The sequence below is a fragment of the Saccopteryx bilineata genome, chromosome 1 (genome assembly GCF_036850765.1).
Source record: "Saccopteryx bilineata isolate mSacBil1 chromosome 1, mSacBil1_pri_phased_curated, whole genome shotgun sequence".
Lineage (NCBI taxonomy): Eukaryota > Metazoa > Chordata > Mammalia > Chiroptera > Emballonuridae > Saccopteryx > Saccopteryx bilineata.
The window spans coordinates 389,973,134-389,990,243 of record NC_089490.1 but is presented as its reverse complement, the minus strand read 5'-3'; the positions used below and the strand labels follow the sequence as shown (position 1 = coordinate 389,990,243).

General features: G+C 51.2%; 1 protein-coding gene across 5 annotated transcripts in view; it reads right to left on the bottom strand.

The window, feature by feature from the left end:
- Nucleotides 1–17,110, bottom strand: part of CSTPP1 (centriolar satellite-associated tubulin polyglutamylase complex regulator 1) — a 182,693-nt gene that overhangs the window by 5,840 nt on the left and 159,743 nt on the right. For all 5 annotated transcript variants that reach the window (XM_066251447.1, XM_066251444.1, XM_066251446.1 and 2 more), the window contains 2 exons: nt 2,258–2,343; nt 408–603 (listed from right to left, as the gene is read on the bottom strand). In XM_066251447.1, the coding sequence (XP_066107544.1) occupies nt 408–603; nt 2,258–2,343 (282 nt within the window). The remainder of the gene's footprint in view (nt 1–407; nt 604–2,257; nt 2,344–17,110) is intronic.

The window sequence follows — 17,110 nt, the reverse complement described above, 5'->3', positions numbered from 1 at the left end:
GATATGGCAAAGGTAACAGCCTCTTCTGGACAGAAACCAAGAGGCTGCTCTGTCTCTGTGGACTGTGTGCACGCAGGACGCTTACCCTCCCTTCTGCTGAGTGACAGCTTTGTGCAGTGGATGTTTTTCCTTCTCTCCAAAATGTCAAGGCCAGCCGATCTCCGGGGAAGGAGAAGGTGGCAAGCTGGTCCCCCACAACAGTCTCACCCAAGTGAAAGTCCTCCCTAAGTGAGCGGGCTGGGAAGCCTTTCAGTCACAGCTTGGTCTGGGGCAGTTGGCGCTGTTCGAATTGATACTATGGCCCTAGAAGCCCTGGACCAATCAGAACAGCCTGCTAGACACCTGTTCCAGGGCCAGCAGCCTCCGGTCCCCGGGACCGAGGTGGGGTCTCCGGCCCCGTTTCTCACCTGTACTTGTGCCGGTCCCACAGGTTCTCCAGGCACTGAGAGAACAGCGACGCCTCGACCCCCTCCAGCACGCTGGTCTCCCCCACGGCAGGCCTCTGGCGGTGCTGCCCGCTGGATGACGTCGGCACAATCACCGTATTGGGGTTCTTGCCTGACAGCAGGTCCTGGTAGATGGCAGCCACACTCTCCAGGAATTCTGAGTAGATGGATAGAGGGGGCACAGGTCAGGCAGGGAGGACATACTTCATCCCTTCACTGTGTCTGATTCTGGTAGCTCAGTCCCAGTTCAGCATCGGTGCTCAGGGCATGGTGTCCTGGGAGCTGGGCCCTTAACCTGGGTGATCACCACACTCATGAGGGATGACACTAACACGTGTTTCAGCTCTTCTGGGCAGCTGTTCCTAGACAGGTGAGGCCCCCGTTACATACTCTCACAGCACCCTGTGGCGTTGTCCGGCGGAGCTTTCTGAGTGATCGTTGGTGTACGCTGTCTCATTGCTGGCACGCAAGATCTTCGGACAAAGGCAGGCACCATGCCTTGTCAACCTCCCTGCCCCCACACCTGGCACCGGGCCTGGCACATAGTAAATGGCTATGCACACTTTTTTAAAAAAAGTGAAGGTGTGCACGCCCCCAGTGCGAGCCCCATCTTCGGAGGCCACCTGCTTCTGTGACTCAAGAATACATACTGGGACACCAGTGTGGAACGGAAAGCCTGCAAGCTGGGAATTTATTAACTGCTTGAAATTGTTTTCAAAGTTCAGTAGTGAGGCCATGGTTGGTAAGCCGACTTCAGCCCGTCTCACCGCCGACTGACGCACGTGGCTGTGTGGCCGTGGTGCTCGGCCCGGTGCTGCTGCAGGAGCAGCCCGGCCAGGCGGCGGGGAACAGGTCTCCTGACACAGCTGCTCCTCCTCCAGGGCCCGAGAACTTTAGAGAAACGGGAAGTGAGTGCCTGGAGCTGCTAAGAGCAGGTGGTCAGACCCAGGGTTCCAGACCCTGCCTGCCGGGCCCTTGGGCTGCCAGCAGGAAAACAGAATGTGATGCCTGAGTGAGGCCAGGGCCAGCTGGGGCCACCAGCTGGCAGGAAGGCCATGTCCAGCTCCAAGGACAGCCTTGTTTACTGGAAGAGCTCGTTTTAAACCAGTTTGTTTATGGGCAGTCAGCAACTTCTAAACCTAGCATTCCACTTGATGTTCTGCTGTGTGTTTATATATATATATATTTTTTTTGTGTGTGTGTGTTTATATTTATTCGTCTATTTTTATTCCACCTGATTCCAGAAAGGAGTTAGGGGCACTGTTGTGTCCTGGGGAGCCGGGACTGGAGTGTGTTTATTTCCCGCTGTGTAGGCGGGACGTGTGTGCCGCCACGAGTCAGGGCAGAGACCCTAGGCAGTGACCAGGCAGCCTGCCGAGCGCTGGCTCGGGTGCGAGCGCTCTGTGCCCGTCTGGCTTCCACCACTTACCAGCTCGGCGACGCTGGCTCCTTATCTCTGTATGCTTGGCTCTTGACCTATCTCTTAGAGCTGGCACATAGTGTGTTTCTGATAAATAGTGGATTTATCAGATGTTGTTACAGTGGTGTGGACTGTTGTTATTGTCATCAATTAAACTGATTTGCTGCATTGCTGACCGTGGCTTTCTATGTCTTCAGGACGCTGAGTTAGCACGTGGGATCTCGTGACCACCAGCGACGAAGGCTAGACCTGTAGTGACCTGCTGTGAAGCACACCACGGACGGAAGTGGGGAAAGCAGTGTGCCAGGCACATGATGGTGTGGGCAGGGGAGCGGGGTGGGGTGGGGTGGGGAGGGAGATGTGGTCAGATGGGGGGTCCGGGGGGTCTCACCTGAGTAGTAAAACTGGATCTGGAAGGCCAAGAGGAAATCTGAGAAAGACATCAAGCAGTCCACGGCATCATCCATGAGCACAATCCTGAGGGGAAATAGAGTGTGAACTGTGTGTGTGTGTGTGTGTGTGTGTGAGAGAGAGAGAGAGAGAGAGAGAGAGAGAGAGAGAGCGCGCGCGCACATTCCTGGGCTCTAGTCTCCCTTGGGGGCAGCAGGACATTGGGAGGCTTCCCAAAACAAGCTCCTCCCAGTCACCTCACTTTTTCCTCGTCATTTGGGCTCTGCCACCAGACTGAGCTGAGCACACTAGCAGGGGCAAGCTCCCAGTTCAGTCTCTGCGGCACCAGCCAGGGGACGGGGCATGAGGAGGGAGGAGAGGAGCCGGGCAGCGAGGAGAGTGAGTGATTGTGATGCAGCCAAGATTCCTTTTCATATACTTAAGCAGTAAACCCTTTCATCCTGCAGTGAGGACCATTTAGTTCAGAATAAATACAGCTGATCAGAAAAGACAAAAAGAACAGCCAAAAGGTTTAAAGGGGGCTTGACAAGAGGTACTGAGATTTAATAAGCTACCACAGGCCAGGAGGGTCACAGGCACCTGCGCCCCGGGACACAATGGCGGACAAGGGAAGAGGGTCCAGGGCTACTGGGGACTGTGCTTGAGAGGGTCCAAGATCACAGCCTACCGCACGACATCATGGTGGCCACTGCTCCTGTTTGCTGTCCCCTCTCACAAGGCGAGTACCTCCTGGCTTTTCCTCTATCTAGTTCCTCCCACTGCACACTCAGCTCACAGGAGAAAACCACGTGACACTCGGGGGCTCAGACCACGGCCATATTCATACTTGCCCAAGGCCTCATCAGAGAGAGGACAGGAAGGGAAGGGAAGGAAACGGGTGCTTGCTGGGCTCCACCATGTGCCAGGCAGGGTGCCAAGCTCATCACTGAGAAGGAGCTGGGCCTCCAGTCTGTTCCTGCCTGGGCCCGGCTGGCTTTATCTTTACATTAAAAATTGTTTTATTTTGCTCTCTCTTGCATTTTTCTAAATCTCGCTCCATCTCCCAGTGTCAGAGGGTCCCTCAAACTGGCCACGGCATCAGCTCCAGAGAAAGCCAGCATGGCACACCTGTGTGGAAGGGGCTTTAGAGAGAATGTAATGTGAGCGCTACCCCTGGGATTGTGCAAGGCCCTGGTTTCTTTTTTTTTTTAATATTTTTTTTTGTATTTTTCTGAAGCTGGAAATGGGGAGAAACAGTCAGATAGACTCCCGCATGCGCCCGACAGGGATCCACCTGGCACGCCCACCAGGGGCAACGCTCTGCCCACCAGGGGGCGATGCTCTGCCCCTCCGGGGCGTCGCTCTGCCGCGACCAGAGCCACTCTAGCGCCTGGGGCAGAGGCCAAGGAGCCATCCCCAGCGCCCGGGCCATCTTTGCTCCAATGGAGCCTTGGCTGCGGTAGAGGAAGAGACAGAGAGGAAGGAGGGGGGGGTGGAGAAGCAAATGGGTGCTTCTCCTATGTGCCCTGGCCGGGAATCGAACCTGGGTCCCCTGCACGCCAGGCCGATGCTCTACCGCTGAGTCAACCGGCCAGGGACCAAGGCCCTGGTTTCTGATCGCCCCGAAGAGTGAAAATGGTTCCCTCATCTCGTCATCACTCGTAGCAATGATAAAAGAGAAACAGTATACCAGTTACTGAGTACCTAATTCACGGCAGGCACCGTACCAGCTATTTAACCTACTCCATACAATTAATTTTACCCCACAACAGTGAGGTAGGTCTTGTCACCATTTCCACTTTACAGGTGAATAGACTCAGGCTCAGGGAAGTTAACTGGCTAAGGCCACACAGCTGGTGAGTTTGCTCCACGCCACAGGCCACAGACTTCCCATTAGGTCACACTGCCTCTTTTAAGATAGAGTATAAACACTAACCATTGCTTCTTAGTTTCTGTGGCTAATTTATCTTTTTGATTTTCATCTACATCTGAAGGCCTGTTTCTCATGTATCTCTTAGGGAAGAAAAAACTGTCCCAACTACCAGGGTTGAACATTAAAATTCTAGCTAGAAAAAATTCAAGGGTAAAGGGTGGGGAGAAGCAATGCTGCTGAGGGCCCACAGGAGGGCGCCCTGGTCCCTCCATCAGTGGTTCTTGAAACCAAGTAGTGTTGAGCCAAAGGCGAGCAGTCACCCTTTTTCCCGTAACCTGTGACAACCCAGGCAAGCAAAAAGAAACAGAGGGCACAAAGCCCAGATTCATGAATGGGAAGGGACAGGCGAGAGAGGCAGAGAAGGGGCAGGTAGGGTGGACTGGGGTTAGCAAAACGTCCAAACTCCAGGGGAAGAATGAGCGCCCCCAGAGTGCTTGGGGAGGAAAAGGCACCAGCATCTCTAAGATTTTCCACTCCAGGCTCAGCAGAGAAGGAAATGTCCCCAGAGGAGAGAAGCCAGTGACCTTTCCTTCCTCCTTTACTCCCAGGACAGCTAAGAACCCAAATGGCCTGAAGTTAATTACTAAGGAAGAGCGCCAGGCTGAGAACATCCCCAGGCAGGAAACCACAAGGAGAGCCACGGCCTTTGAAGATGTTACTTGGCTTCTCTTGTTTATCATCAACCTGGACCCAGTGCGCCATTTACTGTTTCCTACTTCACCTATTGGTTCATTTATTTTTATTGCAATATAATTCAAATGCCATAAAATTCACCCTTTAAAAGTATACATTGTTTTTTAGTAGAGTCACAAAGTTGTCCAACCATCCGCAACGTCTAATTCCAGAAGTTGTAATTCTCGCTAACCAGCGTGCTCCCCAGCCCAGCCCAGCCCCGCCTCACCAGGGCTTCGAAGATGATGGCCATAAGCATCTTTCTCTCGGCCACAGAGAGGACAAGAAGCTGCAAGCAGGGCCCGCCCTTGCAGCCTCAGGACCGTCTGCAGCTCTCTGTCAGGGCCTTCCTGACTCTTTTAAGAGGGGCAGCAGGGTGAAGAGCTGGCAGAGGGCAAGAGGCCGGCCGGGGCAAGGGCGGCGGCCGTGTAGGGCGGGGTGGCTGTGGGTCTCAGGTCTCGACCCCTGCTCCTGGTGGGCTGGAACCTGCAGTGGTCATCAGGTGGGACCAGCATGCTGGCTGGGGGAGGGTGACAGTGGGATGGACATGTGGCTGGTCCCCAGCAGCATGTGTGAAAAGGATTGAGGGGTTTTCTTGGTTGCAAGCAGGGAAACTGGCTGCCAGGAAAACCACTGGCTCTCAGCTTTTGTTAGTAGCAGTGCCACCCACTAGCCCGCTCAGCCAGAAGCCAGGGAGTCCTCCTGACAGCCTGGGAATGCCTTTCCTCGCCCACCCACCAGTCAGTCACCGTGCTGTCAGTCCTGCCCCTGACCTTTCCCTCCACTCACTCTACTCTCCTGGCAGCCACCACCCCGCCCACCTCCACCTCTCTTTCCTGGACAAATGGGCGACCTCCTACCTGTTTCCTGCAGCACCTCTTGCCTCCTTCTAATTGAGTATCCAAACGGGGGCCAACGAGATCCTTTTCAGTATGCGAAGCGGACTGTTTGCAGCTCTGTTTAAACCCTTCACAGGCTTCCCATCTCCCTTAGAACAGATTCCCCATCCTGACTCACACGTTCTCCCTTCTGCCTCCCCTGTCCCTCTGGTCACGGAGGCCACAGGCAGCGACCCTATGTTCCAGCCACACTGATCCTTCCTCAGGCCCTTCAGAAAGCCAGTCCCTCTGCCTATAATGCCCCTGCCCAGGCCTCTCCGCGGCTACCTGGAGCCTACTCATTCTTTACGTTGCAGCCCACACAGCACCTCTCTGGGGAGCCTTCCCAGCTCCTGGCTTCCACAGTTCTCTGCCACCTCCTTACATTATTTATGTCTTAGCCCCAGGATTAAGAGTCACCAGGTGACACCTCTGTCTCTCTGTTGCTTGACTCCAGGGTCCAGCATGGTGCAGGGGAAAGCTTGGACAGACCAATAAAATAGGCCACAGTGCCCTTTCTTTTCCTCTGGCCAGGTGGATCTATACACTCTATTCATCTCTAGACAGTCCATTTAAGAAAAAGAAACTAGCCTGACCAGGCGGTGGTGCAGTGGATAGAGCATCGGACTGGGATGCAGAGGACCCAGGTTCGAGACTCCGAGGTCGCCATATTGAGCGCGGGCTCATCTGGTTTGAGCAAAAAGCCCACCAGCTTGAACCCAAGGTCGCTGGCTCGAGCAAGGTGTTACTCGGTCTGCTGAAGGCCCGCGATCAAGGCACGTATGAGAAAGCAATCAATGAGCAACTAAGGTGTTGCAACGTGCAATGAAAAACTAATGATTGATGCTTCTCATCTCTCTCCGTTCCTGTCTGTCTGTCCCTGTCTATCCCTCTCTCTCTCTGGGGGGGGGGGTAAAAAAAAAAGAAAGAAACCGGAGCCATAGAATAGGGGGTCAGGGTGGGGGAGAGTCTGCAAACCATGATATCAGACAACGGACGGCATTTGGACCCTGTAACTTGAAAGAGAAGCCTAGGGAGGAAGTGAGGGCTGAACCCTACTTTGGAGGGGCTGCCTTGGGGGAGATGTCACAGGGGTCTCGAGTTTGGCTCCAGAAGACTTTGTTCAGCTTCTCAGCTCTGGGACTGCGGCTGCTCTGTAAAGGAGTGAGCTTCGCGTTGCTGAAGACATTCAAGCAGAAGCCTGAGAAGGCCTGTGCTTCCCACAGATATGGAGGAGCTTCTGCCAGCTCTGACGGCATCGTCCCAAGTGTGGGCAGAACCAACTGCTTCTCCCGTTAGTGCTGGTTCCGGTGGGGAAGAAGTTTGCTGTTCGGAGGGCTGTGGCGGCAGAAGAGCCTGAAAGCCTTGCAGGAAAGGGATTTAGAAATGTCCTATGCTGGCCTGTCCAGCTGCAAACTACGTTCTGACCCGTGAAGGTTCTGGGCATCTGGCATGGAATCACGGCAGAACTGTGGGGAAAGGCAGGAAGAAGGCTTTACAGGCCCGTCTCCGCCTTTGATGACAGGGACAGCCCCACATCCCACAGACAGCTCCTTCACCCTGAACTCCAACTTGTCACCACCCCCAGAGGCCTCAAAAAGGAATGTCTTGGAGAGGAGGTCATCCACATGTGCTGTTTTCCAGTTGATGGCAGTTGGCTCAACATCCCTTCCTGCCAGAGGCCGTCAGCTAATGTGCCAGCTGCTTCTGACACCTGGAGGAGCCGGCCGCCCCTGCTTTGAAGTGGGGCCAACGAGGAGCTGCTGCCAACAGGAGTCTGTACAAATGCACTGGGTCGCGGGGGACCCTGCAGGCCCGGCCTTTGGGCCAGAGCGAGGGACTCGGGGCTGGGGGATGTAAAGGCACTCCAGTCCAGGCTGGCTCTGAGCAGCACCATGTGAAGGGTGGAGTCCAGAGCAGGCAACGGGAGTGGAGAAAGAAACTTGGCATGTCCGTGTTAATCCCGAGGGGCGCCTGTGAGCCCTCCTGAGCTGACTCCCACCGGCTGGGCTGCCTGGCAGCAGGGAGGGAACGGGTGCCCACGACGCGACAGCTCCCAGTCCGAACCTACTGACCTGCCGATCTCCTATGCGTCCCTAAGGGTCCGTGTCTGCTGTCTAGTGCCTCGAGCTGCACCTGTCTTCCTGGGGGTCTGTGTTTGCAGCCCTGGGGTCAGGTCCCAGATCCAGCACCCACCGGCCAACTTACCTTCTCTCTGAGCTTCAGTTTCCTCATCTGTAAGGAGGAGATAATCATCGTTCTGTTCTACAGGAGTCAATATCATGATGTACTGTACCTAGTACATAATGAGCACTCAAATAAGTGCATTCTAGCTGGTTTATGGTGCTGGAAGAACTCAAAATAGCAAAGAAAAATATAGCTCAGAGGAAGTCAGAGCTGCCAGCAAACCGGGAGGCTCGGGCGGAAGCTATCCTGTTTCCTGCTGTTGGGAAGTCAGCTCCCAGCCAGGGCCAGAGAGAAGAGCCACCTTCTAGGACAGCACTGCTCTTTGGAGGTCACACGACGAGTGTCCTTCATGAGTGCAGCTGAAGTGTGTCCCCAAGTCTGTCTGGGCTCACAGTAAACCTCTCAGTCTGTGTTTCAATGTCTGGGTGAGCACGAGCGACACTCTGGCTACCTCTTCCAGGCGGGAGGGGAGGCTGTTGTCAAGGCTTCCTGGGACACTTCCTTAGGTTGTCCCTCTTCTGAACTAGGCTGGAGGCCCCTCGTGCTACACAAGCTGCCACAAAGACCCAGGCCCTCAAAGCAGCGTGGGATGTTCAGGTCCCTGCTCTGCCCTGGCCCCAGCCTACACCTCCACAGTGCTCCAAACGCCCCCTGCCTTGTGGGGCCTCAGGAGCTTGACCCGGAGTGTGGGCAGCAACAACGCCACTGATGACTGCTGTTCGGGGGGCTCGCCCGCCAGCGCCATATGGCCGTATGGTCAGGCTTGCAGCCACTAGGGAAAACAGGATAGCAGTTCCTCAAAAAATTACAACTGGCCTGACCAAGCAGGCAGTGGCACAGTGGATAGAGCGTTGGACTGGGACGTGGAGGATCCAGGTTCAAAACTTCAAGGTTGCCAGCTTGAGTGCGGGCTCATCTTGTTTGAGCAAAGCTCACCAGCTTGAGCCCAAGGTCACTGGCTTGAGCAAGGGGTTAATTGGTCTGCTGTAGCCCCCAGTAAAGGCATATATGAGAAAACAATCAATGAACAACTAAGGTGCCACACAAAGAACTGATTCTTCTCATCTCTCTCCCTTCCTGTCTGTCTGTCCCTATCTGTCCCTCTCCCTGTTCCTCTCTGTTCCTATCACACATACAAAAAAAATTAGAACTGTATTTCCCCATGTATAAGATGCTCCCATGTATAAGATGCACCTTAATTTTGAGGTCCGAAATTTGAAAAAAAATGTATTACATAAAGTTATTGAATTTAAGTTCTATTCATACAACTCCTCATCACTGTCAAAACTCTCATCCATTAGCCTATTCTTATCTGTGTCTGATAATGAATCACTGTCTTCATATATTGCCTCGTCCTCAGTTCTATCTATGGCATTTGAAATGCCACACTTCTATAACCACTGTGTAAGACGCATCCAGTTTTTAGACCCCAAATTTCTTCGAAAAAAGGTGCATCTTATACATGGAGAAATACAGTATATCTACCATGTGATCCAGCAATTCCACTTCTGGGTAGTTAGCTGAAGAAAACAAAAACACAAACTCGAAAAGATATATGTCTCCCCATGTTCCCTGTTGCATTCTTTTTTTATTTTTATTTTTTTATTTTTTTATTTTTTATTTATTCATTTTTAGAGAGGAGAGAGAGAGGTAGAGAGAAGGGGGGAGGAGCTGGAAGCATCAACTCCCATATGTGCCTTGACCAGGCAAGCCCAGGGTTTTGAACCGGCGACCTCAGCATTTCCAGGTTGACGCTTTATCCACTGCGCCACCACAGGTCAGGCCCCTGTTGCATTCTTTATAATAGCCAAGAAATAGAAACAACCTAAGTGTCCACTGATGGTTGACTGGATAAAGAAGATGTGACTATACATATATACACAAATGTATACATATATACACATATATAATATACCCACAATGAAATATTATTCATTCATAAAAAATAATCAAATCTTACCAACATGGATGGACCTTGAGAGTACTATGCTAAGTCAGTCAGAGAAAGACAAATGCTGTATGATCTCACTTAGATGTAGAATTAAAAAAAAAACAAAAGCAAAAGCAAGCTTATACAGAGAACAACAGATTCGTGGGTGCCAGAGGCAGGGTGGGGGGTGGAGATGAAATGGGTGAAGGGGGTCAAAAGGTACAAACTTCCAGTTATAAAATAAATCATGGGGATATAAGGTACAGAATGGTGTCTATAGTTAATAATACTGTTCTGCATATTTGAAAACCTGCTAAGAGGGAAGGTCTTGAAAGTTCTCACCACAAGAAAACAATAATTTTGTACCTATATATTGTGACAGATCTTTTTTTTTTTTTTTGTATTTTTCTGAAGCTGGAAACGGGGAGAGACAGTCAGACAGACTCCCGCATGCGCCCGACCGGGATCCACCCGGCGCGCCCACCAGGGGCGATGCTCTGCCCACCAGGGGGCAATGCTCTGCCCCTCCGGGGCGTCACTCCGCAACCAGAGCCACTCTAGCGCCTGGGGCAGAGGCCAAGGAGCCATCCCCAGCGCCCGGGCCATCTTTGCTCCAATGGAGCCTTGGCTGTGGGAGGGGAAGAGAGAGACAGAGAGGAAGGAGAGGGGGAGGGGTGGAGAAGCAGATGGGCGTTTCTCCTGTGTGTTCTGGCTGGGAATCGAACCTGGGTCCCCCGCACGCCAGGCCAACGCTCTACCGCTAAGCCAACCGGCCAGGGCTGGTGACAGATCTTTTTTGTTGTTGTTGTTTTGTTTTGTTTTTTTTTTCTTTTCATTTTTCTGAAGCTGGAAACAGGGAGAGACAGTCAGACAGACTCCCGCATGCGCCCGACCGGGATCCACCCGGCACGCCCACCAGGGGCGACGCTCTGCCCACCAGGGGGCGATGCTCTGCCCATCCTGGGCGTCGCCATGTTGCGACCAGAGCCACTCTAGTGCCTGGGGCAGAGGCCACAGAGCCATCCCCAGCGCCCGGGCCATCTTTGCTCCTATGGAGCCTTGGCTGCGGGAGGGGACGAGAGAGACAGAGAGGAAAGCGCGGCGGAGGGGTGGAGAAGCAAATGGGCGCTTCTCCTGTGTGCCCTGGCCGGGAATCGAACCCGGGTCCTCCGCACGCTAGGCCGACGCTCTACCGCTGAGCCAACCGGCCAGGGCTGGTGACAGATCTTAACTAGACTTACTGCAGTGATCATTTTGCAATATTACTAATATCAAGTCATGGTATTGGGCACCTGGAACTAATATTATGAATGTTACATGCCAATTATACCTCAATAAAAAAGATAACAAGAACAACAATAAAAAAGAAGTCTGGCTCTAACTGCATGTCCTGAACCATCAGGAAAGCCCCCTGTCCATGGTGACCACTGGGAACGGGAAGACTGAAAGATGCCACGGCTGCAGGACGGGGGAGGGAGGCTCTCGGCTGGGTGCCGTCAGAGTCTGCTGGCTCTCCTTCCCTGCGTCTCCAGCTTCACCTGGAGGCTCTCGGCTGGGTGCTGCCACAGAGTCTGCTCGCTCTCCTTCCCTGCGTCTCCAGCATCACCTGGAGGCTCTCGGCTGGGTGCTGCCACAGAGTCTGCTCGCTCTCCTTCCCTGCGTCTCCAGCTTCACCTGGAGGCTCTCCGGCTGGGTGCTGCCACAGAGTCTGCTCGCTCTCCTTCCCTGCGTCTCCAGCATCACCTGGTGGCTCTCCGGCTGGGTGCTGTCACAGAGTCTGCTCGCTCTCCTTCCCTGCGTCTCCAGCTTCACCTGGAGGCTCTCCGGCTGGGTGCTGTCACAGAGTCTGCTCGCTCTCCTTCCCTGCGTCTCCAGCTTCACCTGGAGGCTCTCGGCTGGGTGCTGTCACAGAGTCTGCTCGCTCTCCTTCCCTGCGTCTCCAGCTTCACCTGGAGGCTCTCGGCTGGGTGCTGTCACAGAGTCTGCTCGCTCTCCTTCCCTGCGTCTCCAGCTTCACCTGGAGGCTCTCGGCTGGGTGCTGTCACAGAGTCTGCTCGCTCTCCTTCCCTGCGTCTCCAGCATCACCTGGAGGCTCTCGGCTGGGTGCTGCCACAGAGTCTGCTCGCTCTCCTTCCCTGCGTCTCCAGCTTCACCTGCCACCCTGGGGCCTGGCCACGGTGCTCGCAGCACAGAAGTCAGGCACACGCAGAGACGCCACGCCCCGGACGGCTCTGGCGTGCGGCTGCCTGTGGATGCCACTCTTTAACACTCACATCAACGCAGACTGCGGCCCGTGCCCAGGGAGCCCAGCAGGGAGCAGGGGCAGGGCAGTGCCTCTGCTGCCAGGAGTAACTGCCTTGAAGGCCTAACCACCCCCATTTGCCATGCTGGTTGGAAGACTGGGCTGTGTGTGGAGATGCCGGGATCCTGGACAAAATGAGGACACTTACACCATCAGTGTACTTTCTGGGAATTATACACTTTTCCACACACACCAGCTGGAGCGGCACTGGGGAGCGGGGCTGACAGCGCCTGGCGCTCACACGCAGGGAGAGAACAACCTTCTCCTAGCTCTGAATTCACCTGTACTTTTACAGCCAGTATCCTGAGCATTACCCAAGCCCTGCTGCTGTTTATCCTCGCATTCCCACAGTTCCCTCACCGGGCAGGGACTGGGTACAGTGCTTCCTCCTCCTCCTACGGAAAGGTCTGAGGTTTCTACCAAACACTAGGCCTCTTGGTGAGGAGGGGGTTCGTTTCTGGCCACAGCTAGGAAATATCACTCCAGAAGCCCTTGCTATCATTAATGGTAAGACTCCGTGGATTTAGAGGATCCTATTACTTCTACTGTAATCTCGCAGGGTTTACATGTATCAGGTTGTCTGGAAGGATCTGGGAGGTGGGTGGGGCAAGTGCAATCCGTGGCTGCAAATCATATACACAAGGCTTGCCTCCTGAAACTCGCCACCTGCCTTTCAGGAACGATGGAGGCAGGCAGGGGCTGCTCTGGAGCGATGGCAACCAAGGTTATATGTCACAAAGTAGCGGCGGGCAGAAACTGGCACCCAAGTGAGTGGCCCTCTTCTAAGCTGAATGTTGAGGTCCTTGAGCGACAGGAACTATAACTTACTCACCACTGTGTTCCCAGTGTGCAGAACCGCTCCTGGCACAAAGCAGCCACTCAAGAAATAGTTCATGAAGTACTGAAAAGATCTAAGTGACAGAAACCGTCACAAAGGACCCCGTATTATAGGATTCCATTTATCTTAAATGTGCAGAAGAGGCAACTTTATAGAGACAGAAAGTAGGTCAGTGGCTGCCTAGGGCTGGGGAGTAATGGCTAAAGGGTGCAGGGTTTCTTTTTGGCCGAATTCAAATGTCCTAAAATTGATTGTGGTGATGGATGTGCATATATGAAAAGCCACTGAGTTTAATACTTTAAATGGGTGAATTATATGGTATCCCAAAATGCTGGATACCATAAAAAATATTTCATAGATAGATAAATGAATGAACAAATGAATATAGGATATAGTTTCTGATTTTTGTCCTTAGAGTTCCTTAGAAGCATGGACTACTAGAACGTCGTATACTGCCAGACAGGGAGTAAGTACTCCATACACCCGTTTGCTCGGGAGACACTGACGGAGTGTAGAGAGTGTGTCTACGACCCAGCGGCAACAGGACTGGTATGACCCTGTCTGCCTGCATGGAGCATGCTCACCCCTGTGGCTCCTTTTCTCTAAGAACTCTAGGAATTCTCTAGTTAGAGACGACAGCTGATTTTTATTATTTAGCCATGTAGAAGTGTAACTGATTTTTATTATTAAGTCCAGTCTTTAAAAATGCTAAGTTTTCCCTTCCCAAATTTTGGGGCTTAATCTTCTTTAAAATGATCTGACTCCAAAGGAGAAACTATCATTGGAAATTTGAAGCTAACTCCACTTGGCTGTTTTCAAATTACAAGAGATAATCTCCCACACCTTTGTCAGCTAAGGGGAAAAAAAAATCTAAATCTCCTTTGGATAGCAGAATAGGTTAAATTATAAACCTGCCTGACAGGTGGTGACACTGCGGTCCCAGGTTTGAAACCCTGAGGTCATTGGCTTGAATGCAGGCTCACTAGCTTGCATACTAGGTCGCTAGCTTGAGTGTGGGGTCATAGGCATGACCCCATGGTCGCTGGCTTGAGCCCAAGGTTGCTAGCTTGAGCAAGGGGTCACTGGCTTGGCTGGAGCCCCCACCATGGTCATAGCACATATGAGAAGCAATCAATGACCAAGTAAAAATCAGACACAACTATGAGTTGATGCTTCTCATAGCTCTCCCTCCCCCCCCCTCTCAAAAGAAAACACAAAAAAACCCCAAACATATATATATATATCTCAACCTGGACTGCAGCTTTTACCAGTGACCAGTTGCCACTGGAAAAGGTAAGAATCCACTGAACAATGAAGGAGGAAAATATATATAAAATTTGGGTTGTGTGATCAATAACCAAGTTTTGCACATGGGCAGCAAAGTTAGTATGAGCTGTGACTGCAAACCGCCTGCCCCACGAGGCGGCTGTCCTGCAGCAGCAGTGTCTGCCGTCCTCCTGGTCAGCCAGGCTGGTTGGCTTGTTTTGGGAGTGAGGGGATTCTTGATGTAGTGCAGCCCATGCAGCTGGTTTCTGAGGGTCAAACTACCAAGCAGAAATGATGTCATGACGTAGGGAGGCAGGAACGTGAGGAGGCTGAGAGCAAAGCCTCTGGATTCAAGGGGACCTGACTTTGAGTCACGCCTCTGCCACTTACACGCTATTGGGCAGAGTAGGCGATGTACTTCACCTCCTGAAGCTTCAGCTTCCTCTTTTAGGAAAACATTGAGATACATCAGTGTACTTTTCTGAAAAATGGGAAGTAATTGTTTCTAAAGGATTAAGTGAGACAGGTAAGGTCAATGAATTTAAATGAAACAATAAAGGTAAATGCATTAATTATAATTTAGGGAAGCTGGGCATTTAAAAAAATTATTAATAAGACTTTACTTTTTTAGAGCAATTTTAAGTTCACAACAAAATTGAGGGGAGGTATAGAGATTTCTGATCTAACCCCTGTACACTTGCATGGCGTCCCCCATTATCAACACCCCCCCAGAGGGGCACATTTGTCACAGCTGAGGAACCTACACTGATATGATACACCATCGCTGAGACGGCATCTTCTGCCAGTATAAGGCTGCTTTGTCCACACTGAAAATCTGTTTGATGCAGTCACCTTTATTAGCTAAAGCTTCTGGATAACTTGCTTCTTTCTTTAAGTCTCAGGAACCAACCTCTGCAGACTTTCCTTCTGCAGCTCCCTCGCCTCACGGCTTTCACAGAACTGAAGAGAGTCAGGGCCGTGCTCTGGATGAGGCTTTGACTTAATGGAATGTTGTGACTGGCTTGACATTCTAGCCAGACCACTGGAACTTTCTCCACATCAGCAGGAAGGCTGTTTTGCTTTCTTATCATTCATGTATTCACTGGAGTTGCACTTTTAATTTCTTTTTTTTTTTTTTTAAGATTTTATTTATTGATTTTAGAGAGAGAAAAGAGAGAGAGAAAATGGGAGGAGTAGGAAGCATCAACTCATAGTAGTTGCTTGTCGTCTGTGCCTTGCCCAGGCAAGCCCAGGGCTTCGAACCGGCAACCTCAGCACTCCAGGTTGATGCTTTATCCACTGCGCCACCACAGCTCAGGCTTTTAATTTCTCTAAAGAACTTTTCCTTCGCATTCACAACTTGGCTAACTGATGCAAGAGGCCTAGCTTTTGGCCTGTCTTGGCTTTTAACACGTCTTTTTCACTAAGCTTAATCATTTCTATTCTAGTTTTTTGATTTAAGGTGAGAGATGTTCAACTCTTCCTTTTACTTGAATACTTAGAAGCCACTGCAGGGCTATTAGTTGGCCTAATTTCAATACTGTTGTGCCTCAGGGAGTAGGGAGGCCCAAGGAGGGGGGGGGACCAGCCAGCTGGTGGAGCAGTCAGAACACACACATTTACTGGTTAAGCCATCTTATACTGGCATACTGTGTGGCACCCCAGAACAATTCCAATAGTGATACCAAGATCACCGATCACAGATCACCATAACAAATATACTGCTCACAAAAATGAAGGGATATTTCAAAATGAATATGAAGCGATAAATAAAGAAGCATTTGATTTCTTTTATTAAACAAAAACATCAGAAAAGCAAAAGACAAGTAAAAGAAAGTTGTTCGATTATGCAAATGAGATGCAAACTCAATTATTGTGATTGAGTAGCAAGTGACATATCAAATGCTTCTTTTATCGCTTCATATTCATTTTGAAATCTCCCCCTAGTTATTGTGAGCCGTGTATAATAACAAAAAAGTTTGAAATATTTTGAGAATTACCAAAGTTGGACACAGGGACACAAAATGAGCAAATGCTGTTGGAAAAGTGGTGCCAGTAGCCTTGCTCGACCCTGGTTGCCAGACCCTTGACTTGTATAAAACACAGTGTCTGCAGAACGCCATACAGCGAGGCACAGTCAATGAGGTGTCTGTACGGAGTAGTTTCCTAAAACTTCTGTTATGACACTTTTCCACTAATGGTATTTTCTGCTACACTTCCATTTGCCTTAGCTCAGGTTTTGTGTTAAAAGTGAACTGAATGCATAGTCCAACAACGCCATTTGGTTAAAAAATGTTAATGACAGCTGAACCAAACACAGAAATTAGGAGTTTCAACGTATTTCTGCCAAGTTTTCCTGGTTCTGAAATAATCTTGAAAATCTCTTTTTAGCCTCACCAGGCGGCAGCATAGCGGATAGAGCGTCAGACTGGGATGCGGAGGATCCAGGTTTGAGACCCCGAGGTTGCCAGCTTGAGTGTGGGTTCATCTGGTTTGAGCAAGGCTCACCAGCCTGAGCCCAAGGTCACTGGCTTGAGCAAGGGGTCACTCGCTCTGCTGCAGCCCCTCAGTCAACGCACATATGAGAAAGCAATCAATGAACAACTAAGGAACTGCAACGAAGAATTGATGCTTCTCATCTCTCTCCGTTCCTGTCTCTATCTGTCCCTCTCTCTGACTCTTTCTCTGTCTTTATAAAAAAAAGACCTCTTTTTAGCACAATAATACAATTTATCCTTCCCTCATTTGAACTTTATCACCTTCATGCCTTTCCAGTTTCCAACCTTAACGCTCTTCTCCTCTTCCTCACAAGCTGCTGCCAACTTTTGCCTCTTTTTTCTCAGAATAT